The 27,775-nt window shown below is 36.5% G+C and overlaps 1 protein-coding gene across 4 annotated transcripts in view; it reads left to right on the top strand.

The window, feature by feature from the left end:
• Positions 1–27,212, top strand: part of EML5 (EMAP like 5) — a 91,082-nt gene extending 63,870 nt beyond the window's left edge. The window contains exons 27-44 of one of the 4 annotated variants that reach the window (XM_041397063.1): positions 1,648–1,774; positions 3,276–3,290; positions 6,256–6,264; positions 9,593–9,671; positions 10,675–10,804; positions 11,525–11,623; positions 13,488–13,508; positions 16,290–16,463; positions 17,369–17,577; positions 19,504–19,661; positions 21,522–21,636; positions 22,124–22,312; positions 22,512–22,684; positions 23,543–23,705; positions 24,591–24,694; positions 25,749–25,902; positions 26,754–26,854; positions 27,176–27,212. In XM_041397063.1, the coding sequence (XP_041252997.1) occupies positions 1,648–1,774; positions 3,276–3,290; positions 6,256–6,264; positions 9,593–9,671; positions 10,675–10,804; positions 11,525–11,623; positions 13,488–13,508; positions 16,290–16,463; positions 17,369–17,577; positions 19,504–19,661; positions 21,522–21,636; positions 22,124–22,312; positions 22,512–22,684; positions 23,543–23,705; positions 24,591–24,694; positions 25,749–25,902; positions 26,754–26,854; positions 27,176–27,212 (2,057 nt within the window). Of the gene's footprint in view, positions 1–1,647; positions 1,775–3,275; positions 3,291–6,255; positions 6,265–9,592; positions 9,672–10,674; positions 10,805–11,524; positions 11,624–13,487; positions 13,509–16,289; positions 16,464–17,368; positions 17,578–19,503; positions 19,662–21,521; positions 21,637–22,123; positions 22,313–22,511; positions 22,685–23,542; positions 23,706–24,590; positions 24,695–25,748; positions 25,903–26,753; positions 26,859–27,175 lie in introns of those variants that run through there. The other 3 variants (XM_041397044.1, XM_041397034.1, XM_041397052.1) reach the window with 3 other exon arrangements.
• Positions 27,213–27,775: the final 563 nt, after the last annotated feature.

Below are 27,775 nucleotides of genomic sequence, written 5' to 3'. Positions count from 1 at the left end.
TGCTATTTCAAGAAGACTTCGTTAATGAAAAACTGAAAATTTAGAAATAATTTATGGATTTTTTCTATCTTAAGTAGCAAATACTCTTCAAAAATGTTAAATAAAATTTGATTTTGGGGAAAGGACTGATAAACTGCTGTGAAGAAAATCGTGATGAAGTGTTTGAGTTACTGCTTTGAGTCAGAGTACATAAAGAGACTCGATATCTTCTAAATGAAAAATATTAAGTATCAATTATACATAGCTTCCCAAAATCTTTAAAATATATTAAAATCTTTAAAATGTTTAAAATGGAATCATCACAGTTGGAATTTTGTCCCTAATTCTTAAGAAATTATATTGAAATCTGCATAATGTGAGATCATAGTTATCTTGATGTTGTAGCATCTGCTTCCATAACATGGAAGCATAGGAGACTGAAGTAGACTGTTTATGTATCTATCTAAGGTCACAATATCAGTAGTTATAAAGTGTTAATTCTATTTTGTAGCATTAACTTCTGCTGGTTTTTCTTTACTTATGTTTTCCTTTTCATGTTACAATTCCAAGGGTCTATGAGCTTCCAGACTTGTTTTCTCTTCTCCCAAGTGTGCCTTTTCCTCCTTGTCAATTCCTTAAGAATGTTTAAACTATCACTGCTACTCATTAAATAGTTCTGTGTAATAAATTAACTTCAGCTGTCACTAAAATATGCTACATGACCAAAGAAATAAATTAAATATTAAAGACATATTAAACATTCATTGGAAAAGAATTTTTAATAATTGTCTTTCTTCTTAAAAGTACTGAAGAATACACAAAGTAATTTAATTGCCTGTAGGAGGACTTGTCAACCTTAACTTTCTTAGTCAAAAATTGCAATCTTCAGAGTTTCTGTTCAGCCTCTGCTTGAGGCCTGTTAGAACAACTTTGCTCTATCATCTTCCCTAGGCTCTGCTGGTTTACCCAGAACCCTCTTAAGCCGTATGTTCAAAAGTATTCTAAAAGAGAGCAAGGTGTGTGCAGATTTACAAGAAAAGACATTGACATCTTTATCCACAAAGGTTTCTCTAGGTCAGGTCCTACTAATTTCAGTTAGAGTTAAGAAGTATCACCATCAGGTTGTTGGCTCTATCTTTGAAAAAACAAAATAATGGAGAGTAAGTAACATCCTGTCACAACTTAGCTTGTCCAACATTTTTATTTTACTGTAGTAAAAATCATCTTGATATGCCTTGCTGTCCTTAAGCAATGTGTAGGAACCTTGTGCAGATCAATAGATCCCATGGTAATTATGGATCCTGGAACTGAGAAAACCAGGCACTGAATCTTACAGGTCTTAAGAGCAGGTGTCAGGTAGTGAGGTTCTTTGTTAGTGATTGTAGTTAAGGCCATCCAGGCAGAAATGGGGTAGCTTTTAAAGTCCCTTGACTCTTTAATAATTTTTTTTTTCTGCAAAGATATTGTAGGGAATTCTTTTTCTTTGAATGTCTTTTATTAACAATGTTCATGATTCCCAGCTACTTTCTTTCTATTGTGTATTTATGTTACTAGTAATCCATGCTATAATTGTTTTTGTAATCTAGTACATTGTTGAAATCTGCGCAAATTAAATTGTTGTTCTTGTATACCTTATTTTGGTTTGATACTCTTCCCTCTGGTTCTTAGGTTATGACAGTGATGTGACAAGGGAAAATGAAATTAATTACACCATCAAAGCCTTATCAACAAACATTAGACCAATGTTTGGAATTAAGCCTCATCTGCAGCAAAAGGAGCCAACCTTAGATGAAAGGTAATTACTAAATTACAATTCTAGCCAAGAAATCAACCTGAAAAGACAATAGTAGAACAAAATTATATTGGAATATATGATTCTTAACTTAAAAGGATATGTATAAAAAGAATCTAAATACTTTGAAGAAAAAAAGAAAAGTGATCCAAAGGTTGTACATATTTTCAGAGAGCCCAAAAGTATGTATACATATTTTTACATTTGGGGGATTCCTTGAGATGATTGAGTTATTTGCTGGTGTTTAATCATATGGGGTTTTTGAAACTGAAATACTGACTGGTAGTTAGCAAGATAGGCATGAGCCTGTACAATTGTTTTAGTGAAGGACAGCGCTCTGTTTTTTGGTTCTGCCAACAAACTGCTGTGATGAATTCAGCTCTAATTGCTCCTTGCATTGCTTCAGTTTCCTCATAACTTCTACTTTTCTTTGAAAAATTCTGTCCGCAGTAGTTGTGCAGTTTTTGTTAATGAATCCTGGAAAATGGAGTTGGTTGCTTTGCAGTGTTGGTTTTATATCTTGGTTCACTGTTGTAGGCTTTAAAAGAGACTAGGATCCAGAAAATAAAGTAAATGCAAAATAACAATTTATAACCTTTAGAACGTTATCTGTTGTAGAATCTGCAGCTGAGCATGGGACCCTGAAAGTTATTTGTTGTCCGCCAAATTGATGTGGACAGTGTATGTGAGGAAAAAGGAAGGAGGGCTTAGCATTTGGGGAATGCTAATACTAAAGATGGGGAAGTGAGGAAAACGGCTGGGTATAACGGGGGTGTAAGGATCTGGGAAATTGGGAGAGTAGAAAGTTTTACAGGAATGTGAGGAGTTCTGTGGCAATGCTCACACCTCTTTCCCCAGTGAAGCTGAACAGGTCTGTGATACCCTTGTTGAGAAATGCAGTGTGACTTTGGTGGGAGTTTCATATCATCTTTTGTTTTTCAGTTGTGTTGCTGTAGCAGAGAGTGGGATGCTTGTGTATAAAGCTGTGGTTCCCTGTCTTGCATTTATGAGAAATGGTCCTTCTCTTTTTTAATTAGATGTATTTGATGTGAAAATCAAAAAGAAATAATCTGCATGGCATGAAAGCTTTGATTAAAGATTTTGTTTTGCTTTTAAATGAAATTGTAAACCTCTTGTGTTTCTTTCAAAAGCTGTTTCTGGAGGCTGAGTGAATTGTGTTTTTCAGTTTCAGATAAATTACTAAGAGAATTAATTTTGTAGTAAGGTAATTAAATTGTGATTCAGAATGTAAAAAAATATCATGAAAGAATTCCATTACCTGCATTGTTGAAAAGTTTGGGGCCCTAAAACTTCAGAGACTTTTTTTTTTTTTTTTTTTTTGTGAAGAATAAAACCAGACTATGGTTACTGTATGCATTTTGACTTCTGTTCTGATGTTAATATTGTATTAGATTGGTAAATGTTTTAGAAATGTTTAGTCTACTGTCATAGATACTAATTTTTGTTTTATTTTTATTACTCTCTATTTTTGCTTCCTATGAAGGCAGGGGGTAGTAAGGTAAGTTCATGTACATGAAGTGCAGGATGAAATGCATTTTAATAACTTTAGCTGCTTGGAAAAGTAGTTACAATTTGCAACAGAAGTGAGGGATTTGCTTATTTCCTACTAAATAGTAGCATTTTAATAGGTAGAAAAGGATTAAGGGACAAAACCTAAGTGCAGCTCTCTCTCTGAGTTCATGTGAGTGAACACTAGAGTGTTCTAGGAGGAGGTGATCAAAGCTCATCCTCCTTTCCTCAGTATTTTGGGGATGCTAAGGAGCAGCTTGACTTCACTGTCTGAGCCAGAGGGCTTGCCAGGTGCCTGTGGGTGCCTGCAGCCCAGGGAGCTCCGGCATGGAGCAGTGCAGGGAGCGCATTGCACAGGGGCCTGTGGGTGTCTGCAGCCCAGGGAGCTCTGGCATAGAGCAGTGCAGGGAGCGCATTGCACAGGGGCCTGTGGGTGTCTGCAGCCCAGGGAGCTCCGGCATGGAGCAGTGCAGGGAGCGCACTGCACAGGGGCCTGTGGGTGTCTGCAGCCCAGGGAGCTCCGGCATGGAGCAGTGCAGGGAGCGCACTGCACAGGGGCCTGTGGGTGTCTGCAGCCCAGGGAGCTCCGGCATGGAGCAGTGCAGGGAGCGCACTGCACAGGGGCCTGTGGGTGTCTGCAGCCCAGGGAGCTCCGGCATGGAGCAGTGCAGGGAGCGCACTGCACAGGGGCCTGTGGGTGTCTGCAGCCCAGGGAGCTCCGGCATGGAGCAGTGCAGGGAGCGCACTGCACAGGGGCCTGTGGGTGTCTGCAGCCCAGGGAGCTCCGGCATGGAGCAGTGCAGGGAGCGCACTGCACAGGGGCCTGTGGGTGTCTGGAGCCCAGGGAGCTCTGGCATAGAGCAGAGCAGGGAGCGCATTGCACAGGGGCCTGAGGGCGCTCCGTGAGCAGAACCGTGCCGAGCTAATGGAGCCTCAGGGCTGAAGGGAGCATTCCTGCCTTGGCTGCAGCATTTTGCCACTGCTGCTTGAGGGTCTGGGCTGCTGGCTGCGCCTCGTGCTCATCCGGCAGTCTCTGGTGTAGGTGCCTGCATTGGGTTATGGTTTTCTGCGCCTGCTCTGTGTAGAATACGTGCACATGCAAAAACATGCTGCTAAACTTGCTGCACAACAAATCCTTAGGCTGTTAGGCCACCCTTCAGACTTGCAGACTGAGCTGCCTCTGTGACTGGAACTCCAGATTTCGTTCAGATTCTGTTGGTCTAAGGTTTGCTTGCAGAGTTAAACACCAGCTCTGCTAATGATGCAGTGTTCTCTAGCAGTGAAATTACCATGCTATATCATTGAAATTGCAACACTTATATTAACTTCTGTTGGAAACACAAAATGGCACTGCTGTGAGGAAGCACTTAGGTTGGTAATTTGAATTATTTATCATTTCTGAATAATAATGTTTATAGGTAATATTTTTATGTGAAAAGATGTGTACTGTGTGTCTAATTTGGTTGTGTAATAACATTATGGATACTCAGCAGCACAAAACACATTTGAAAACTGTTTTGATCCTTTACTAAGAGTTCTTTCCTAGTATGTTTTTGTGTTTAGTAAATTACTCAGAAAAAAGTCTATCATGGTTGATTTTGAAAATGCTTCTGACTCTGCTGCTCCCTGAACTGCACAGCACTGAGGGTTGGGAGGTGCCTCTGGAGAATAATGCTCCATTCTTACTGTGTTCTTCTACTCCCTGAAGCTGGCTATTTGTGGCTGTGAAGGGGGCAGTGCTGTGATTAATGTACCTTACAGACAAATGGCTGTACCAAGAGATCTCAAACAACCAGGAATTTCAGTTAATTTTTTTTTACTGTTTTACTGTGAAAAATATCTGGAGGTATTTGAATTTTGTACTCCTTGAAGAATTGCATGCTATTGACTGCAAAACCTCTTCAAGCTCCATTTGGATTTTATTGTGGGAAAGGTTTAGCTGTTTCCTGTATGAATAAACAGTGGATCAGTCTTGCACTGAAAAATAAAGTTAAAACTAATTAGAAGACATCCAGTAAAATCCATTGTTTTCAGTATGGGGAAAAAAATCAGTCTGTAAATTGGTGAGTTGTTAACATTGTGTTCTTAATTTTCAGGATTTTTTTTCCTAAAATATTCCCTAAATTATTTTGCTTAACTTATAAGTGAGAAAATATAACTAGTGTTCACCTAGTGAAGTTGTTTAGTGGCTCTTTAGAAAAAAGAGCTTATCAAACCAGTGGAAGTGTACCAGCTAATCAAACTAATGTAAAGTGCCCATGCATACTACAGATATTAGGAGATAATCTGTACATGCCCATATGCTTTAATTATTAATGAGGGTTTTTGGCTAGCCAAATTATAGGAGTATTCCATCACACATGACTGAGGAAACCTATCCAGTGCAAAGTGTCTTCAATCAATATAAACTGAATTAAGTAGTCATGAAAAAATAGTACATATCAGTAGTACTCAGTATCCCACACATTCTGGTTAGCTGAGATAATTTTATTTTAGTATAAATGAATGTTTTTGTGACTAAACTTGAACATCTGTCTTTAAGAGCGAGTTGACTGTTCCATCCATCAGCTTATTTCAGGAAATGAAACCTGCACAACCTTTCTTTGTGTTATTCAGGTGTTGTGTTTGCTGACGCTGAATAGTTTGTGTAGTTCAGAGGGTTGTTATGGGTTTTTTTCTGCCTCTGCTTTTTTTCTCTATTTACAGTAGAATTATTCCAAATAATTATATTCTCATGTCAACACATGTTCATAATTCCCATTTAAGTGAATGGGAGTTTTCTATACAAATAATAGATTTATATAGTCTATATAAGAGAATAATCTCCTTGTAAAAAGAAGTATACAAACCAAGAAGTCAGCAATAATTATCTATATGAATAATTCACTGACACCTAAATTTTAGCCAAATTTGTATAAGTAATCCTTTTCTCTTTCCTATCTGCTGCTGAAAAGAGGTTCCAGGTAATGCTTTTATTTTCCTATCTAGTCCATCTTTTACTGCCACATCCCATTTTCCTTAAAAAGCCATCTGTCATGTTGGGTGCCATACTATGCACCTATCACTCTTCAGAATATTGCTGTATGAAAAATCTGAAAGTTATATATATGCATTGTAGTTCTGTTTCACACAGTAAGCTAGATACTCTTACCTACCAGCATGAACTCCAACTCCATTAACTATTATACTTTCCAGTGTTTCACAAGTAGTATTCTTCAGTAATATTTATTGAAGTACAAAGATAGCACTTTTCCCAGCCCCCTAGTGGACAGCTCTTTTACATGTGATGATTTGACAGTCTCACCTGACGGGCCAAGGTGTTACTGAATGTTACTGAATTATTTGAGCATCAGATTCCCTGTATCTGCATTAGTGAGTAAAACTGGCTCTTACTGCTCATAGAACACATGAAATAATTATAAGTCATTTTTGTCCAGAAGGTGTACTTACAAACTACCAGCCTTCATTATCTTCTAATGGAAACCAGACCTCTGTGAAGTTTCACAAATGACTTTGAAGAACTTGCCAAGAGTAAATGGAAAGAAGTCCTCCTTACTTTTAAAATTCATTGTGTACTTCATGCTTGCCAGCACCTTTTGGGGAGGGCAGTGCAAGACACTTCATGCAAAATCAATTGCTAGGTTCTCTGCAAGTTCCCCTAAATATGAAGTGTAACTTTGGTGCCCCACACAGGAGGGAACTTTTTCTTTTGTACCAGCTACTGTAATTTGCTCTATCAAATCATGCCAAAAATAATACGTGTGTTTTTAAAACAGAAATAAATATTGTAAATCACACTGTTATAAATTACCACAGAACTAAAAGAATTGGTGGTAATTTACATATGCTGTATAACAGAAAATCATCCCTTGTTCTTTTAGTAACTTTAGATACTCAGTAACAGTGAGGAAAATATAGAATAAAATATGTCATACAAAAATCAGTAGTAATATTTAAGCTTTGTCTAAACTGTGAACAAGGTATTTTTTTTTGTTTCAGAAACTACTTCAAAATGCTTGTACTTTATTTTGATGGTTTCATAACAGGAAATATTAAAATACATCTACCAAATGCATTTTAATTTTGAAAATAAAGTGCCAATATTGAGGTATTTATTTCCCTTATGACAGATGGCTGGAACACTTCTTCCCCATGCTGAAACTGACCCTATCCATACCTGAATTCACCCCAACGTGTTATTCATGCTCTTTCCCATCTTTTCCGCACAGTTTTTGAGCATGCAGCAGGTTATGAATACAGGTATATGACCACTGTGTGTTGTATATGCCATTAGTCACTTTGCTGCACATTACATAGCAAATTAAAAATATTTTCAGCTCTCACACCTTTGAAAAAGGACTTGGAAAACATATACTCATATCCTTCAGCATCCCTGTTTTCAAATCCTGAAATTGTTATCCTGAAATTTAATTGGAAAGAGAATCCATATGTGCTTGTAATTTGCATTCCAGTTCTGCTCTGGATCAATACAGAATTAGCCTTTCCTGGACAGATACTTAGACAGATTGTTTAGGTGACCTGTGAGATAATGAAGCTGAGTAAAAATTCTCAAGTTTTCCTGACCAATATACCTTCACTTTATTCTGTTGTGTGGTAATGTACAAATGTAAATGTACTCTCATTATTACTTAAGGATGATATCAACCTGTGTTTATGTCTGTAGAGCCTTTAAGTATAGATGGTCTTCCTGAGCAGCTGTAAAATGTGAGATTGTTTTTCCTCTTCTCCCATTCTATCACAAGGGATTTGCAGACTGCAAATGTTATAAAAATGCCAAATTCTAGAACCAAGCAGCAGAGGAATATTCAGTTCCAGTAAAGTAAACCTCTATAAGAATCATGTCCTTTCAGTTTTTACTGCTTTCATCAAACTTCAAATATGTTCTTCTGCTATATTTAATTTTTCTCCGTTTTTTCCCTCCAACTCATTTTTCTCTATGTGTTTCAGGATCATAAGTTAATTAGGGTCAGGGTAGGAGAAGAGGAGAGATGTTTGAGTGCTCTGTGCCAAATATCAGGTTGACAAGTGGAAGAAGGGCTTTTTTATGCTCTCTTTTGGTAATTTCTAGAGGAATAGTAATGAGACTGTTGCAGAATTGTCCATGACAAATGAGAAATTAAAAACATAAAGTCTTTCAAAGCATTCTGGGGCAATCTGTTTTGTACTAAAGGTAGGCAGGAACAATGAAGAAATAAATCCAAGAAAATGGTATTTTATTTGAATAACTGAAAAAATGCTTTTTACCTGTCCTTCAAACTACACAGTGTACAAACAAATCATATTCTATCATTATGAGAAAATACAGTCATTATTTTGAATCAAAAGCAGAGATGAAATTAGAAGTACTTCATACTAAAAAGGAATATGAAAGCGACCTGTTGCTTCATGTTTGATATTAGTGCATTACACTGCCTACTGGATTAAATAATCTGGATATCACTGAATTTATTTATACATAGAATTTATTTTAAAATTAATTGTTCCTCTTAAAGATCAAGCTTAAAGGGTTATTATCACAGCCACAAATGCTGTATCTATAGAATCAATAATCAATGCTCCTGAAAATTACTAGGAATAGTTGCATCTATTTAATAAATAAAGCTTATTTGTTTGTGTTTCTTTGTATAAGTGCAGTTGAATGTAATGTGAGAGATGTTATGGATATTTGTTAAACATACCTAATTGAGATTGCTTAATTAAATCTGGGCTATTCAGAACAGTGGAACATAGGTTATGGCAGTTACTCCTGCATTTGGTTTTCTTCCATGTAAACTTTGATCAATATCACATTTCAGTTGATGTAGGAGTGAATGGGCAGGTGCATCTGGATTTCTTTACAAACTATTACAAAAATAGGAAAACAGGGTTCTGCTGAAGGCATGTGGGAATAGGCATTATTAGATTAATGAGGTAAGCCTCTCTTCAGTAAAATTGCTGCAGAGAAGGTGAAAGTGCCTTAAAAACATAGCTTGAGAAAGCAAAGAATATTTAAAAAGTGCTCAGTCATTTTAAAACAAGCTTTTGCATTAAGCCCATGGATTGTTGAAGAATTAGAGAACCTAGCATGTTAAACAAAGGATTTTTAGGTTTTGTCCTTCTCCTTTGACAGAGGTATTTATTTTGAAGATGAATATGAATATGAGTTGAGTTGAGTAGGACAGGGCTCTAAGATTTCCCAGCGCCTTAGCAGGTTGGAAGGTTACTGTTGGAATGGGTATGTATGGAATGGGTGACGGACAGCCTTCTCTTATTCACAGTTCTTTGTTTCAGACCACCAGTTAGTAGGGCATTGCCACAGCCAGAGAAACTTCAGACAAATAATGTGGGGAAAAAAAAGAGACCCATAGAGGTAAGAAAAATGTTGCTGTTCTCTTCTTCTTTTTAGGATTTTGTTTTGCCAGAAACTGACACACCTATGAACACATTAAATGATTGTTTTATTCTAACTATGTCAAAGGTGGAAATAGTGAATAGTGGGTAAAGAGTAAAAAAAGTGGGAGAGAATTTTTTCTTGTAAATAAATAAATAAAATATTTAATTTTCTTGCAAATAAAATGGAGTATAACTCAATTCTTAGTAATCATGAAACCTTAGAACTGTCTGTAGAAAGCAGGATGTCTTGTTTAGATAAGTGGATTGTTAAAGGGTGTATTGTTGCTAATAATACTAAGCATTTTTTTATTCCAATCTTCTTAGAATTTATTTTAAAACTTCAGTTTAAATTAATCACTGATAAGAGTTTTAAAAATAATTTTTAAGATTCTGTTAATGATGAGTTTAGCTTTGGCATCTGTTTTTTCATTACATGGGAATTGCAAATAAACATACCAATTTTTGATTAATCTGAAGTGAAAATTTCATCTAACCTTGGAAAATGCACTTCTTTACCAACCCAAATATTGTTGATTCTGCTAGATATTTGGTGTAGCATAATAAACAGCTTTTTGACATCAGCACTCTGTAATTTGGGTTTCTAGTTGCTGGCTAGAATTAAATTGTGGACCAGTGTTTGTCCTTCTTTGTTTCTGCATTAAAAGAACTTTATTCTTCACTGCATTTTATTTATTTATGGGCCTGTGTATGAGTATCTCTGTCAGTGTATATACATGTCTGTGTGTATTGCATGCACGTTCTGCAGCATCCCCCCGAGGTGAAAAGGGTGACACAGCTGTGTGTGACAAGAGTGAGCAGCGGTGTAAATGCCAGGGGAGGCACGAGCTCAGTTCCTGTTGGCTTGGCATGTTGCTTACTACATAAGGACATAATTTAAAAAATAAAATCCTATAAAGGAGTGTGAAGTTCATAACTGCTTTAAGGTTTGGTAAATCTACTGATGTGAATATCTTTTTTAGGACCTAATTTTGGAGCTGGTGTTTGGGTATCGAGGCAAGGACTGCAGAAACAATGTGCACTATTTGAATGATGGTGCTGATGTAATTTATCACACTGCATCTATTGGCATCTTGTATAATGTGGCAACAGGTAGGAGAAAACCCATTGTGGGGAAAATGTTTCTTTACACTCATGGAGTTACAGTTTATAAAGTAATATGCTTTAATATTGTAAAAATTATGTGGAAAAATGTTATTTGTTCCTAAAATTTCAGTGTGTAGAGAATATTCATAATAGCTGCATAAGCAAACAAGTGTACTGGAATGTTCCTGGAGGCTGAGTTTTAAAGGAAGATTCGGTTTTTTGGTATTAGCTTTCTGAAATTTGCATGTTGAAATCATCACACAGCTGAACTATGGATTAATTGTAATTTACTTTTTTTTTCTAAGAATAAGTTAATATTTAATTGGTTTACTTTTCAGTCATCTGTACCACATACATTCCTTCCCAATAGCAAGTTAGTTTAGATAACTTAGACCTTTAAAAACGTACACAATGTCATTTGTTTCTGAGATAGTTAAGCAAATTCATGTGGAAAACTTGAGTGAATTTTTTGGAGTTACTGAGTGCTCTTTGTTGAAGTTCAGATAAAAAATTAGGAGTTTCTGTTTTCTGGTTTTAAGCTTCAAAATGCAACATGACCATAATGCTGTTTTCTAACAAATACTATAACATTTTCAAACATTAGCCATGTCTATGTGTGTTTGTTTTAATGAAATAATTAAATTTAATAATTAAATTAATTAAATGGAATTTAATAAAATGTTTTAAAGTTGAACTAAGGTTAGAATTTTTTTTTCTTATTTTTAGGCTCTCAGTCATTTTACCAGGAACACAATGATGACATTTTGTGCCTCACGGTGAATCAGCACCCCAAGTTTACCAACATAGTGGCAACTGGCCAAGTAGGTATGTTTGTATTTTTGTAAAAAGAATTAACATAATAGCATGCAACCAGGACCTTGTAAATTCATGATAAATCATAAAATATTTTATTATGCTATCTCCGTTTGTATGAGTGTTACTCAGTTACCTGTCCTCTTTATAAGTTCCTTTGAGTGTAATTGAATAAAGTTGACAAAAATATTAAGGCATGAAAGATTAAACTTATCTTTTGTTTGGAGTATTACCAAAACTATTTTTTTCAGAAATCTTAAGCCCCATTAAATTAGTCTGGTTGTATTGAACTATTAGCTTGTGTTAGACTTCCAAAGAGTCATTGCCCTTCCAAAGAAGCTGCATAGAGCTAACCTTCATTTCTTAAAATACCTGTCAATCTTATCTAGGTTTTACCTTATCAGGTAGATTTATAATACCTACTTGGTGGTTGGATATGATATAGTTGAAATATTCCAGGCGGAACCAAAACCTAATGGTGTTCCCTACAGATAAACTGAGATTTAGAAGGAAAAGGTATATATATTTCATAGTGACATAAAGATCTGTGAACTAACCAGGTTAAGAAAAACCAAAGCAAAACAAAACAAACAAAAAAACCAAACAAATAAACAAAACAAAAACAAAACAAAAAAAAAAAAAGCCCCCACATTTTGCATTGGCATAGCTGGTAAATATATATTTTAGATTTTGTAGAAGTGATTTTTGTAATTTTCATATCTTCTGTTGGTTCTCAGCAGATTCAAACCCACATTATTTTCTTCAGGGCATAGAATACAAAAAAACCCCTTATTTGATTTCAGCAAAAATAGCTTTGTATTTCCTTTAGGTTTGTTTTAGAATTTTCCTATAAATAAAATCAGTTCTGCAGAGTTTATTACCTGGCATGTCTCATTAAAATTGACTCATTGATAATAGTAACTTCTTAGCTAAAATAGCTTATTTTCTTGGTGAGTTTCTTGCATCACATAATTTAAAACAAATTTTTAATGGAAATTATTTAAATGGAAAAAAATCATCAGCAGATATTTGTCTATGGTTTGAACATTTGCAGGAATTACAAACCTTTTATTGCCTTTAAGAATTTGCTTTTTCATCACATTTCTTAATCTGGCCCTGTTTGCCTTTCTGTAGTGGAGGGATTTGAAAACGTTTCTTCTCCAGTGTTCATCTTACCCAAGACAAAACACAGGACTTAATCCTTTTTTAATTTTCGTAATCATTTCTACATCAATTAGCAGTAGGACAATTATTAACTGTTTTGCAATGTGGATTAAGGCATACCAATCAGAGGCAGATGACACTTTAAAATTACATATACTTTTAAGCAGAGAATTAAAAATAAGCTGGAAGTGAAATATCTTAAAAGAGCACTTATTTTCTGATTTTCATGTGATATTGAGGAGTGTATATACTCTATAAAGAACTGCTGCTACTTTTCCTACTGATATGGGTGACACAAATAGTGTCCCCATCATGATTCAAAAACATTTATTGAATCTTCAGGTATTCACGTGCTACTTCTTAGCATTTTTTCCCACTTATTTTGTTGAAATATCAATAACATGAAAAAATATGGGTTTTATTTACTTGGGCTGAGAGCGACCTAACATACACCGAAACTAGATTTTTTGTGTTGTAGCAGAAACTGGAAACCAAAATATATTCATTCATTCAATATATTAATTCTGTGATTTATTTCTGATGTGACCTCCTTTCATCAGTAAATACTCATCTTTAACAGCAGTATTGGTGCTGCTGCAATACAAAAAGATCAAGGTGTGTGTTAAGAAGTTACACTGAATGTGGCATATATTTTCTTTAGCACTTATCTTATTTCTGATCTAATGATTTTTCTGCTGCTTTTCCATTACAGGAGACTCAGCAGATATGTCAGGTAAGGGAAACAAAATTTTGACATCTTCAGATGTAGTTAGTCTATCTAGTAGCCATCTGCAGGTTTATAGAGCCATAAGTGATGTGAATTCATTTTTAGTTTATTAAACTCCATGTATCAGTCATATTACTGTCAGCACTGAATATAAGTCAAAACAGCTCAGCATACTGTAAATATAGAAAAATTAAAAAATGTTAGAACACACTTAAAAGCTACTCTAGATGAAGCATATTCCCTTCTTGCTGCTTAGTGATTATGAGTCCTAATACATACTGCTGCTGTAGCATTCCTGGGTATGCTTGCCAGTTCTGTAGACATGTTGGGGCTGACAATATTTGGTTAGACCCTCAATTGAGTGTAATTTTAAACTTGCATTTCTAAAGTAAATTCTATTGAGGAGGCCTAGGTGACTGAGTGAAAAACGAATCACCTTTCACATTTATGTACAATTGTCATGCAGTTATTACCATTGATCCAAAATGCTTTTTATGATGTCAGTTTAATTTCTCCTCTATCATTTTGGGTCTTTGACATTTTGATGGTCTTGACCGAGATATTTTTTATTAATATGTATTTTTTCAACTGTGATTGCAAAAACTCATCACCGTCATGTGCGAATGAGTTCATTGTGGAGCAGCCATAATTGTCTTGTGAAGAATCTTCAGAGATGCGTAAATGTGGTCATGTATAATAGAAAGTGTAATAATCTTCATGTGCATCTAAAGCTTCATCATTGACATCTTTAATGTGTGTTGACTTCTCTTAAATATGGCAAATGGTGCTTGCTCTAAGGATGGGAGGAAGAACATAGGTACCTTTTCCCACACTTCTAGCCTGTATATAAAAACCAAAGATGATATGGATATTTATATAAAAGAACATTTATAGTCCTGTATATGGTGGCTGGACACTTTCCTTGTCTCAGGTGCCTTCTTCCTACTGCAACTTCAGTTTGAGCTTCTGTATGTTACTAAATTCTGTTGTCACTGCCTGAAATGAGCACTCTTTTTTCTTCTTTCTGGAGCCATTACTCTGGAATCCAAGCTGCTGCCTGCTTTCATTAAAAAGTTGAATAGTTTTACTTAGAATTTATTGATGGCTGTTTGGGCATCTGTCTTATCAATGGCCTTTGCTTTTCTAGTTCCAGTTTTCAGTTGTCTACAGTGATGCAGGTGTTCTTGTAGCAGTAGTGTTTGTAGTGGGCTGGAATGGCAATTAACGTTTCCTAATGACTGGATGTAGCTTTGGTCCACCTTACTAAAGATTTTTTCTGTCCTGCCAGCCCATGGTAGCTTTATCCAACTGCTCCCAGAAGGAGAAGACATCGTAGAACATCTGTCTTGTGAAAGTGTCAGGGCAGAGACTTTCAGAAGGACTCCACCACATAGAAGGACCTGAGTCCATGTTCTCTGTCTTGCAGATCTTGCTCTGAATGATTTTGTCAGTTCTTATTTAGGAAAACTAGGTGAGAGTTTCTGTCTGCCACCCAAGAGAAAACTTTGGCCAAGGTGCACAATTCAAGGGTAATACAGAGATTTACCAAGAGGAGTGTTGAAAAGTGAAAAGCAGTTCAGAGCCATAATAAATCTTGCCCTTCCCTCAGTTTCCCGTAAGAACAGCAAGCAATTTGCTGACAATTTTTGGGAAGTGCTAGTTGCTGTCAATTCCTGCCCTTTCTGTTTTAATGGCTTGACCACACTATGCTGTGGTACCTCTCAAAAGGTAATAATGACATCTTGTTGCTGCCATGAGAGGAAATTCAAATGGGAAATAAAAGAAATGAGGAAGTGTGTTCTAAAGACTGTTTTGGAACAGCTGTGGAATTGTGCTCAAAAACTGAGTTTCATGTGGCTGAAATTTTGCCTAAGTCCCTTTGCCTACTGTTTCCCGTCACATGCATGCCTTTGAGGGCCTAGATGTATCTGATTAGAAACACAAAGCATGAATCCAAAAGAGAATTTTGTTTATGTGAATCTGGAACTATGACAAGAACCAGTAACCTTAGGACTCTGCAGTCAAATTTATTAGAGACCAGAAGTCAAGAAGTATGAGAATCTTACTGTACTGGAAATGCCTTAGATGCTGCTCAGAGATTATAAATTATATATGGATTGCAAGATCTTTTGAGAAGGCATTGCATCTGGGAAAAAAACAGCTGTCATCACATTAGAGATAATCACATACATTAGTAGCATGGAAAAACATTTTTTACTGCAGAGAGCTTGCAGTCTAAACAATGCAGACAAAATACCCAGCATTGGCAAGCAAGCTGGCGATGCGGCTGATGTTCTCCAAAGAGGGCAAACATTTCAGACAAATGGCCATTGTGTAGAAAGGAGATTTTGGCCCTGCACTGTCAACTGATTTCTCTGTAACTATCAGTTGTCCAAAAGCCCCATGGAGAAGTTACATTCTTGATGAGCAGCTTTATTTATGAAGGTTTTTGAGATAGCATGCTGCTCCATGTTTTAATAAGAGAAAAACAGAAGACAGCTCTTGCTTTTAGAACTTTTGCTGTGCTTCACAAGTCCCATAACAAGTTAAGCAACAAATTAACACCTCTGCAATGTAATGAGGCCAACTTGTTCATTCTACCTAATGATCCTGTTTGTCATAAATTGTTTTCCAAATGGAGGCCAGAATCTCTTTTCTTTTATTTCCTTTTCTCCCCCATCTGATCACAGCAATTTTGTCTTATAAAAAAGTATTAACTGCTTCAATAAACAAATCATTGCACATTTTCAAAATGACTACTAATGGTATGTTTTTCTATTTGTGCAGCTACAGCTCCTTCTATTCACGTGTGGGATGCAATGAACAAGCAGACACTGTCTGTTCTGCGGTGCTACCATTCCAAGGGCGTTTGCTCAGTCAGTTTCAGTGCCACTGGCAAACTGCTGCTGTCCGTAGGGCTGGATCCCGAGCACACCATTACCATTTGGAAGTGGCAGGAAGGTAGGAAAGAGGCTGGTTTGGTAGAAGGTGTTGACATTGTTAGAGATATGTTGGCTTGAGTCAAGAGCAATTGTAACATTAAAGCATCAGCTGATTAAAAAAAATATTACAATAAATGCTGTGCACTATACAACAAGATCTAAAATACATGTGTTTACTCATTCTAGTGACTGCTGAATATATCTCCTTTGAAACTATTGTGTAAAGATCAAGATAGTTTACTGATTTCCAGTAAGAATAATGTAGGGATTTCTTTTCTTAAAAATTGTCATCGTTATTACTATTAGTATTATTACTTTATTCTTCTCTAAAGTCTGATTACTGACTAGGTTGTCATACTCCTGAAATTATTCCCAAAATTGCAAATTGCAGAAATGGGGTGCCAGGATAGCTCCTCTATGCATCTTATATAATTGTTGCCTTAAGCTATGCTACATGTTTTCAGATCAGCTTTGATCTGTATTTCTGATTTAGGCTAAAGAGACTTGAGCTCCTTTCCTTGTCTCTTTTCTGCCTGGCAAAGCCATGCCCAGATTATGGATCTGATTCTCTAGTCTTAGAGGTTTACTTCCTCTCTCTTTGGGGATTGCTGTTGATAACTAGTAACTCTCAGAATTTTAAATCTTAGCTATTAAGTTAATAACAAGTGATCTTTCATAGCTTGTCTGATAGATCCTGTGGGGGTGGATGCAATGTCAGATGTGTATTTATACAATCTTAGGTAGGATGAAGCGTGTGTGGTCAGAACATGCCTGTGTTCATCTTCAGGGTCAATACAAATTCAGAATGGCAGCTAAGGATCCCAACTGAGGGATCCTCGTATGGGTCAAAATTATTTTAACGTTTTTAACCAGAAATGTGTATTTTTCTCAGCAAATTCAAAATGTCCATTTTCTTTCTGCCAGGTGCCAAAATTGCCAGCCGAGCTGGTCATAACCAGCGTATATTTGTAGCAGAATTCAGGCCGGATTCAGATACACAGTTTGTTTCTGTGGGAGTAAAACATGTAAGGTTCTGGACGCTGGCTGGAAGAGCTCTCCTCAGTAAAAAAGGGCTGCTGAGCTCCATAGAAGATGCCCGCATGCAGACGATGCTTTCTGTAGCTTTTGGAGCGGTACGTACTTCAACAAACCACCTGAAAATGCATAAAACCTAACTTTTTTTACCCTTCTTCCTTTATTCAGTTCAGTGAGTCTTTTATAACCTGCTAATGAGTATATAAATTATTTTATTAAACTCACTTTAGCATTCCTAATGTTTACCTGCTAGTTAGAACTAGTACCAGCTTTCTTTACAGTGGAAAAGACTATGGGTTTGTATGTTTTCTGGAAAAACAAACACAGATGCCTTGAGCTGATAACACACTGCTTGTTACTTAATCCAAGTAAAACAAAACTGAGTCTAGACTGCAAGAACCAAACAGTAGAAATGAGTCTGATTTTATGCCCACCTGGAAGTGATTGTTTTGTCATTTGTATGTGCTACTGCTCATGGGTGATCAGAGAGCAGTGTTGGCCTGGGACATTCCTTAATGTTGGATGTTCTTAGGCAATTGCATGAGGGGTTTCTTCTGTGGAGGTTTTGGACAGGTGCAGGCCATCTTGCTAAGTTCCACAGCACTGCTGGATCTGGAGTTGCTCTGCATGAGCAGTATCTTCAGCTGGGCAGAAAGCCACAGATACCTTTTGTGAAGTGGTCCTTTGTTTTGATTGCCTGCATTTCTGTCCTGTTTGACCATCTGACTGTTTGGTCCGACTGAATTTACACTGATTTTGATTTTTGAAACTCTTAACTGTGCTGTGGTTGCCTTCTTTTGCTACACTATCTCTTTTACACAGTGATGTCTCTCTGATTTATATGGGAGTCTTTCAAAACACCAAGATATTTTCCAAATGATAGCTGTTATTGATGCCCAGCCCAGGCATTAGTCAGGGCTTTGGAAAACCTCTGTAAACTTTTTTAGGAAAAGACAGGTTCTTAGTGTGAGAATCAGGCTGTATGCTCCATGGCCTGAGGTTTGGTAAGAGGTTTGAGGATGCAGAGCTTTCAGGGGTTTTGTGAAAAGCTGTGCAAAGTGAATAAAGCCAAACCTGGCGTGTTCTCCATACCTCTGTAGGGAGCAGTTCTGGGAGTGCTGTTCTTGATTTTGTCCCAGAAGGAGCTGGTTCAGCTCTCCCTAAACAGAAGGTGGAAACAGCCCAACAGTAATGCTGTGAGAATTGTCTGAGGATCTGCTCTCAGCTTCATTTCCGGTCCTCTTTTGCTTTATTAGAGCCACACACACCCCCTCAAAATAAAGTGTGTAGGACATCAACCCACTTCAGTCAAGGAAAGTGTTTGTGCCACATGTGTACTGATATTCTTGAAACATGATAATATTACACATGATACTGAATTTGAGGATTCATCTAAATTACTAAACCATTTTGCTCAATAACCAGTTCCTGTTGGAATCCTAATAAATAGGATTTAATAAATAGGATAAAATCCTTTACTTTCAGAGATAATGAAATTTATTTTTATTGCCTTTCAAGAGCAGGAAGCAGAAGTAAAGAACAGACAGCTTTTAATTCTAAGTTAAGTAAAAATGTTTTCTTCCTGAACTAAAGGTTACTGTAATTGAGTGAGCTCCTTCACCTACCACAAAAATTACTGCAAGCATAATGTATATAGCAAGGGGGTGCAAATTGTGTGCTTGTGTAGAATGTCAGTACTTACTGTGATATTCTACTTTTTTTGCCACATGTTGCACACCTGATAGACTAAAAGCATAGATAGCCATATGTCTGAAGCTGAAATCATTGCAAAAAGAAATACAGTGATTTTCTTCAAGCTACAAGAAAGCATCTGTCTGACTTCAAGGAATAGAGCAGCTCATTGTTTCATCCCTGGAGGTCCTTGTTGCCTCTTCCACAGTTTCCTCTTCTGCAGCAGCAAATAAAAGCAAATTAGCCTCTAAATGCAAATGGTGTTTATTTCTGAATGTTTTTCTTCCTACCTTACTCAGAATCAGATGATGAGTATATTTTTCCCCTTTCAGAATAACTTGACATTTACAGGTACTATCAGTGGAGATGTTTGTGTTTGGAAAGACCATGTGTTGATACGAATTGTGGCCAAGGCTCACAATGGACCTGTTTTCACCATGTACACCACACTGAGGGATGGTTTGATTGTTACAGGAGGCAAAGAAAGGCCGTGAGTCTTCTTTTTCTGTTTTTTTCTGCATGCACGTGTACTCTTTAAAGATGGTTTGTATTCATCCCATCAGCTCGATGGGATGTTCGAGACATTAAAGGCAGAAGAACAGTCCCTTTCAGATCCCTGACAGGCATTAAAAAAAAGAGCAGCCACCACCTCCAAAGTGCAGGTAACCCCATATAAACTTCAACTAGCTATTTTCCTCATTTATTGTAAGAGAAATCATTTAGTCTGAAATTTGCCTTATAGATGTTCTAGCTCCAGCACCCATTTAGCTTTAAACACTAAAAAGTTACCTAGTCCTTGTGGGTTACTTCTTTCACTGAAGATGTACTGAATTGGTTAACCCAAAGGATTTGCACAGTTGTGATTGAATACATGAATGATACATTTTATAGCAGTATGATGCACAACTTCTTTCAAATTAAAGATCTGCTTATTTATGATGGCAGAGTCAAGGTGTCTTCTCTCAAGTCTAGAGAGCAAGATTCTTTGTCTGGGGTTGCAAGCAAAATATCTCCTCAAGCATTTTAATTTTTTTGGTGCCTTCCTAGTGATCAGAAAATGCTTCAGCTGTAATGCAGTCCATCTGATGACATGACAATGTCCCACTTGGCAGGGCACAGGCCACTTATATTTTCAGACTCAACTGAAGACTTACCTCTGTGCTTGAAATATTTCCTTCTACTATTTCTAAATGTTGTTGTGATTTTATTTGGAGGATGTTCTCTCTACCACTTAGCTTCAGAGGCTCTTAATAATTGGCATTTGACCTGAAACAAATAGTATTGAATAACAATAAGAACCCAGAAGTCATCTCCTGTGGGAAAATGAAGTATTGACAGTATGCAAAACAAATTTTCATTTAGGAAGACTGCACACATTTTTCTACCTTAGTTGCAGTTCACCGGCCTTGTTTTGGTAAAATCTTCTTGCTGAGTATAATGATCAGTCATATGTCAAAACAGTGCTAGTGGGAAGCAAAGAATATACTATTGCAAGAAGTATCAATTTATAATTCATTATAGTTCTTTTAATAATAATAATAATAGTGCAAATCAGTAATTGTGATTAAACGTTCTGAAGTTCTTAGTAAGATTCTTCAGTAATCAAAGCTGTAACACAAGCAGCTTGGTATTGTGGAACACTGATTTTTTGTTTCTGTTAGGGGACATTGAAGACAGATAAGCCATGTCCTAGCTCAACTAGAAATGTCAGGTTTCATGCCCCTGTTTCAATAAACATAATGCCCCTCTTTCAATAAACATTATCTTCTTTTTAGAAACTTTTTTTTTTCAACGTGTTCTACATTGAAATACCAGGGTTTTTTTGCAAATGGGAGGGAAATACTTAGTGTTTGCATAATTAATACCTATTAGTTGTGTGGTTTTTCTGCTGTATCTATGTAATTTATTTTACAGCAGTGAAAATAGTGATATTTTCACAGAAGTGAAAATGTTCTGTCATTTATTTCACAGAAGTAAAATACATACCTTTTCTGTTTCTCTCAACTCTAATTTGAAAATCTTTGCCTGTCAGACTATTAAGATGGTGGTTTGCCTGCTTGATGGTTCTTCTGACTAGACAGATTCCCTCAGAGCTACTCATTCAGACTAAGCTGAGCAGCACCCATCCTTCAACTTGTTCTGTAAAGCAGTACAGTGAGGACTTGGAATCAGTTTGTCTTGCTGGGCTGTGAGGCTCAGCATGTTAACATCAACTGTTCAAGCAAACAGAATCTTTAACAATTAAAACATGCAAATGAGGCATTTTAGTATTAAATAATGTCGTTCTTTCATCAAATTGTCCTTTTTGTGGCAGCTGTTGTACTCATGGTTCTTCCTGATGTCTTCATAGCTCAAAGGAAGGAGGAGCAGTCAAGCTATGGGACCAGGAGCTGAAACGATGTCGTGCCTTCAGACTAGAGACAGGACAAATGACAGACTGTGTTCGCTCTGTTTGTAGAGGCAAGGTAAACAAAGCTGCCTGACTGTAAAATAAAGATAATAATTTGTGGTTGATTCCTGAATATTAGATAAATTAGTCTTGCTTTCTCTTCTAGCTAGTATTTGAAATGAAAGACCAAGCTAGAAGGTGTCTACAACTGATATTGTGGCAGAAAAACATCTAGTTTGTGAGACCTCAGTCTTTCTTAGGAAAATATTCCATATATATTTTATTGAAGACTAATTAAGGATTTATTTTCCCTTTTCTTTTCACACTTCAGATATCAAATATCAAGTGACAAGCAGTAACTCAGCCAGCATCTTGATATCTACAGCGCTTTGTGCTTTAATAACTCAGAAGACTTTAAAAAATAAATTTTCTTTGATTATTTAATAATTTGACTTAAGCAAACTTTCTTGACAGAACTATAGCTCTAGATGATATTTTAATTACAGTTCATCATGAGAAGTTAATGTGTTTTATCAGAGATAATTATTTTACTATTGTTTAAGGGCAAAATTCTTGTTGGGACAAGAAATGCTGAAATAATTGAAGTTGGAGAGAAAAATGCTGCATGTAACATTCTAATTAATGGTCATATGGATGGACCCATCTGGGGCCTAGCAACGCATCCATCCAGAGACTTTTTCCTTTCTGCTGCAGAAGATGGCACAGTAAGACTCTGGGATATTGCTGAAAAGGTAGGTGTTAGAGAATACCTGTTTAGGGGAAAAAACATTGACTTGTGATGGTGTTGCAGACTTAAAACTTGCTTTTTATTGTACTCTGAAAATAATCCATGTAATGTTATTAGCATGTTAACAACCTATTAGCATAAGATGCTTTTAAAATATGGACAAATAGTAACAGTTACTATTCTGGGTTTTTCTTTCTTCACAGAAGATGCTGAACAAAGTCAGCTTAGGACATGCAGCTCGTACTGTTTGTTACAGCCCAGAAGGTGATATGGTAGCTATTGGCATGAAAAATGGAGAATTTATTATCCTGCTTGTGACATCTCTAAAAATTTGGGGGAAAAAACGGGACAGAAGATCAGCAATTCAAGATATCAGGTCAGAAAATATTCCTGCTCTACTGTAGTATGCTAGAAATCTCTAATATTTTGCTTTTTAAAAATACAACTCTGTGTTGTGGGAAATATTGAAATTATATTTCAGAGAGCTGGAAGTAAAATTTTGCTTCTGTTTCTTTTGTGAGATAAATTGGTTGTAATCAGCTAAGGAAAGTTTTGGATAGCAAAGTGTGATGGGAGAGAAATATAAGCAAAGAGGGACCTTGCAGGAGAGCTCTGCTAGGAATTAGGGGGTTGCTGGAGTTGGAAAGCTGTCCCAAGGTATGTTTCAGAGAGAACAGAAATAAAGAAAGTTCCCCAGTAACATAGAAGTGGCTGTGAGTGATTTGTTCAGCTCAGGAAACTACTGAGTTTCAAGACTAGAAAGGAAAACGGTAAGAAAGAAACCAGTGTGCAAAGATGTATTGGGCAAACAAAAGGTTTCATTTACAACTTTTTATTCAGTACATTGCATCTAGAAGTTCTGGCTTTTCTTCAGTTAGAGCACTTCAATTTTCCAGTTTTTAACCTTGTAAGTACAGCATAAGGGAGTCAGTGTCATCAGGGGGATGTCACAAGTTGTTAGACCATGAAATCTGATAATGAATAGAGTTATTCAAGTGATATTCCCAGTTCACTTATATGTGTAATTATGTGTCCCAAAATTATTGCCACCTTCTGCTGGATATGCATTCCCTGAAAATTTAATTTCAGAAGTTATTTTGCTTAGCAGACTGAATACTCTGCATTCCTCTAGTTCTGGATAGCAGACACTTGAAATGCAAATTTCTGTACTTCTCAAATATTATAATCTGTTGTAAGTGCCAACCTGTGTTCATGAAACCTTTTATCTGTTCAGGTTTAGCCCAGATTCTCGTTACCTAGCAGTTGGCTCCAGTGAGAATGCAGTGGATTTTTATGATCTGACTTTGGGTCCCACACTAAATCGAATCAGCTATTGCAAGGATATCCCAAGTTTTGTGATCCAGATGGACTTCTCTGCTGATAGCTCTTATCTCCAGGTATCAGTCATTAATTGTTCAAGGTACTGAATGGAAAACATACTTGTGGCAAATACTCTGCAAGTATTCTCCTTCTAAGTTTTGTGTTGGAGTTCTAAGCTAAGTGTTGCAGTATGTTGCTGACATTAGACTTACCTTGTTGTAGTGGTAAGTGGATGCCTTTAGTTTTGAATAGTTTTCCTGGAGATGAAATACAGAAAATAAGCAGAGAAATGAGAGACAGTTTTCAAACCTCCTGTGATGTGTCTCCCTGCCTTTTTACCTCTAAAGCTGATGGGCTATCTTAAAAGAAAAAAGGAGTACAGTCTGTCATTCTGCAGGACCTGGGGATCTATAAATTCTTAGTCTCTCTGACCATCATGATGGCATTACATGTCTTTTTGGTGCTAGACTTTGTGTAGCAGCACCAAAATCATCAACTATAGGAGGGCTTAAGACGTTTCTTAAAATAAAAAAGAAGTAAATGTAGTATGCTTTCTATATTTTATTTGCATCTGAAAGTACAAATAAGCTTCTCTCATTATCAAATCAATATTTACAGCCCAAGAGGAACACCTGTGTGTCAGCTTTAAAGATAGGAATTTATTTTGCCTTATTTGTATATACTCACACACTAACACATACGTGCAGAAAGTGAGTTGTTTCAGTTATTTTTTACTAATTAGACATGTAAATGTCAAGATTTCTTATGCTTTCTCACTATTGCTTTATGCTTTTATAGATTTTTTTGAGAATTTTCAACTCATTGACTAAGTTTTCTTGATAGCTGTTACTCTGTGGAGTAAAAAGTAACTCACAAAAATGTTTTTCAAAGGCCTCTGAAATTATATTTTCATCTTTTGAAACAAGTTAATGTATTGTAAATTCTCTGTGGTCACCTCAAAGGTCTCTACGGGGTCTTACAAAAGGCAAGTGTATGAAGTGCCTTCAGGAAAGCAGCTTGTGGACCAGGCTGTGATTGACAGAATAACATGGGCTACTTGGACAAGGTAAATGATTCATGTATTTACACCTGTTAGAACACCTGGAACTTCCAGGAGATGCACCTACTATTTAAAAGCATTTAATCCCTTCAGTCAGATATTTTCTTTTAATGCACCCATCTGCTCTGGCAGCAGTTCCCCCAAATGCAGCACTGCAAAAGGCAGTACAGAGCAGATCCCCTCAGTGCACAGGGGCTCTTTGAACCCTGTGTCAGTTTCTGAGGTTTTTTTGGGTTACCAGTTTTTGTCACCTTTTTGAGACAAACCCAAGAAACTGGTATTTCCTGATCCAGTTCAGTATGTCTGATGTAAATCATGCCTTTTTGCGTGTAGTGTACTGTGTCCTGAACTGGGGGGAAAGAATCACTGAAAAATTCACAAATAATTCACTTATTAAAAAATGATAAATTTATTGTTTCTGTGCATTCCTGGAAGTATGCATATACCTTGTAAGCAGAGCTGAGTAAAAGCCCTTTTACAAGACTTTGCAAAGGAAGTTTTCTGGACTCTTAATTATGTTTTCAGGGCAGGGCAATTTTTCTCTCTCTGATTATAATGAAGAATCTTCATTGGACTCAGAAAATCTTTTCTTTGATTGATACGAAAACACTACAGAATCAACAGAACATAGTTATGTGCAAGAGGGAATATAAAATTTTTAATTTTCCAAAAGCTGAAGCTTATTCATCTGAGGCTTATGCTATAATGTTCTATTTCTAATTTTCCTTTCTTCTTTTTTTTTTTTTTTTTTTTTTTTTTTTTTTTTTACAAATGCCTTACTGGACAACAGTAGTTCTATTGATTTCACCTCTGGTTCTCTCACATTGCTGTGGGCCAAATTATTTTTGGGAATTATATCACTGAATCAGTTTCAGGTGCAATTATGGAATTATTCAAAAATTAATTACAGAATAAAAGCTACATAAGGTATGCATGTGTGAAAAAAAAGCGTAAACATTGCATTTTTATAGAACCAGTTAGACTATGAGATCTGATTTCTATTACCTGACTCTTGTTTTTGCAGTGGTTTTCAAAAGAATTTCTTGGTCTTCTGTTTCAGTGTTCTAGGGGATGAAGTGATTGGGATCTGGTCCAGGCATGCTGAAAAAGCTGATGTGAACTGTGCTTGTGTCTCTCACTCGGGAATCAATCTCGTAACCGGCGATGATTTTGGCATGGTCAAACTGTTTGACTTTCCATGTCCTGAAAAATTTGTAAGAACTTGTTTTTGCATGGTTACAACAACATGTACTGTTGATATTAGGATCTTGCCTTGTTTCTCTGGAAGACATGTGATAGAAATATTTTCTTCTCTAAATTTGTAGCTTTTTAGTACCTCCTTAGCTCCATAGTCTCATCACATGCTCCACATCAGAGTTTCCCTACCATATTGTGCAGGAGCTCTTGCTATACCCTCTTGAAGGTGTTGATATTATCTGCCAGTCTGCTTTAGCATAGTGCCTGCCTAATGAAAAATCTCAAAGCCCTTAGTAATTTCCACATCTCTGATACATTTGACAGATGAGGAAGATAGCTGGTGATTTTAGTCCCATCTGTGGATCTTCGTGGATAAAGAGTTTACAGATTTTTCACTAACACTGTTAAATTGTTTCACTGGTTTTCATGATTTTAATTTATAATGTTTTTTCAATTTGTTTTCTCTGATAATTTTCAGGATTTGAGACTGCACAGGATAAACTGCTCACACAATTGCAATGAAAATAATTGTGATGAAAATAATTGCAATGAAAATAATTTCAGTGTCAGGAATTTTACACAAAACTTGGACATTAGTTGTGTGGCAAGATGTATTTAATATTATTGAGTTACCTTGAGCATTCTTTCCAATTTGCAAGTGCTCTCTTTTTGGCTGACAATTTAATCTGCATTGCAGCTCGATAGTAGTTCTCCTTCAGGAGATCTTTGATAACTTATATAACTTTTGAATGTTGTAAATATGTAATGCAATAAAAAGGGAGATAAAAACATGCAGGCCTTTTTTGATTTAGGAGGATACAGAATATTTAGACTCTCTCATTCTGTTGTTGTTTGGGTTTTTTTCCAGGCAAAACACAAACGGTTTTTAGGTCACTCCGCCCACTTAACTAATATTCGATTCACAAGTGGAGACAGATACGTGGTCAGCGCTGGAGGGGACGACTGCAGGTAGGTGTTCCTGCCATTAGTGCCACAATCTGCACAGCACTGCACATGGACAGTCCACAGCAATGCAAAGCTCAAGTTCAGCCTTCAGCCTTTTGCCCATGGGCTTGCTTTCCTGTTTGTACACAGAGAAAAACATATTTGTGACAAAATAAATATCCCTAATGTTAATGTGAACAGCTAATATTTAATAAGTTACAATGTGCACATGAATATTCAGAACAGCACGCTTTTAATGGGAATTTCTTTTGGCTGTGTTAGGCATTTCTTTAACAACACTGTAGTCTTCTATATCTCATATTTAATATCTTTTTGAAAACACAGCTTATTTGTTTGGAAGTGTGTGCATATGCCTCATTGAGAGAGACATGGAGACTTGCAAAGAGGAAACTGCATGAAGTACCAGGCATGAAACACCCAGGATTGCAATGTGACATTCTGCTGTGCCCTGCATGCGTAAGAAATGACCCAAGACACAGAGCAATCTGTCTCTGACAGACAGGACCTGGAGTCTGCCAGAAGGATGGACACACTGAGGCTGCTAGTTTTGCTTCAGTGTCAGATAATCTGGGTTTGTATTCCACTCACTGCCAGATGTTGAAAACAAAATATGTGGATGAAAGGAAAAAGTGAATTGTTAATCAATGTACAGTTCCACAGCAAGTTCTTGGGGTTTTAATCAAGAGATGCTATTTCTGACCTAGTGCTGTACATTGATCTATTTTCAGCATGAATGTTTTTCCTTTAAGTTTTGAGATCTAAATAGCATAGATAAAAGAGTATTCCATATTTTATTACTGAGAGAGACCATATATTAACTCTTAAATATATAGTATTTTAATAAATGTTTAATTATTATAATAGAAATTATATTTCTATGGCTGGTCAAAAGGAAACATCATATCTGATGAAGCAGAAAATAAT

The sequence above is a fragment of the Onychostruthus taczanowskii genome, unplaced genomic scaffold, assembly GCF_017590055.1.
Source record: "Onychostruthus taczanowskii isolate IOZ18803 unplaced genomic scaffold, ASM1759005v1 scaffold1, whole genome shotgun sequence".
NCBI lineage: Eukaryota > Metazoa > Chordata > Aves > Passeriformes > Passeridae > Onychostruthus > Onychostruthus taczanowskii.
The sequence above is the reverse complement of the archived record's forward strand: the minus strand, read 5'-3'. Positions and strand labels throughout refer to the sequence as shown.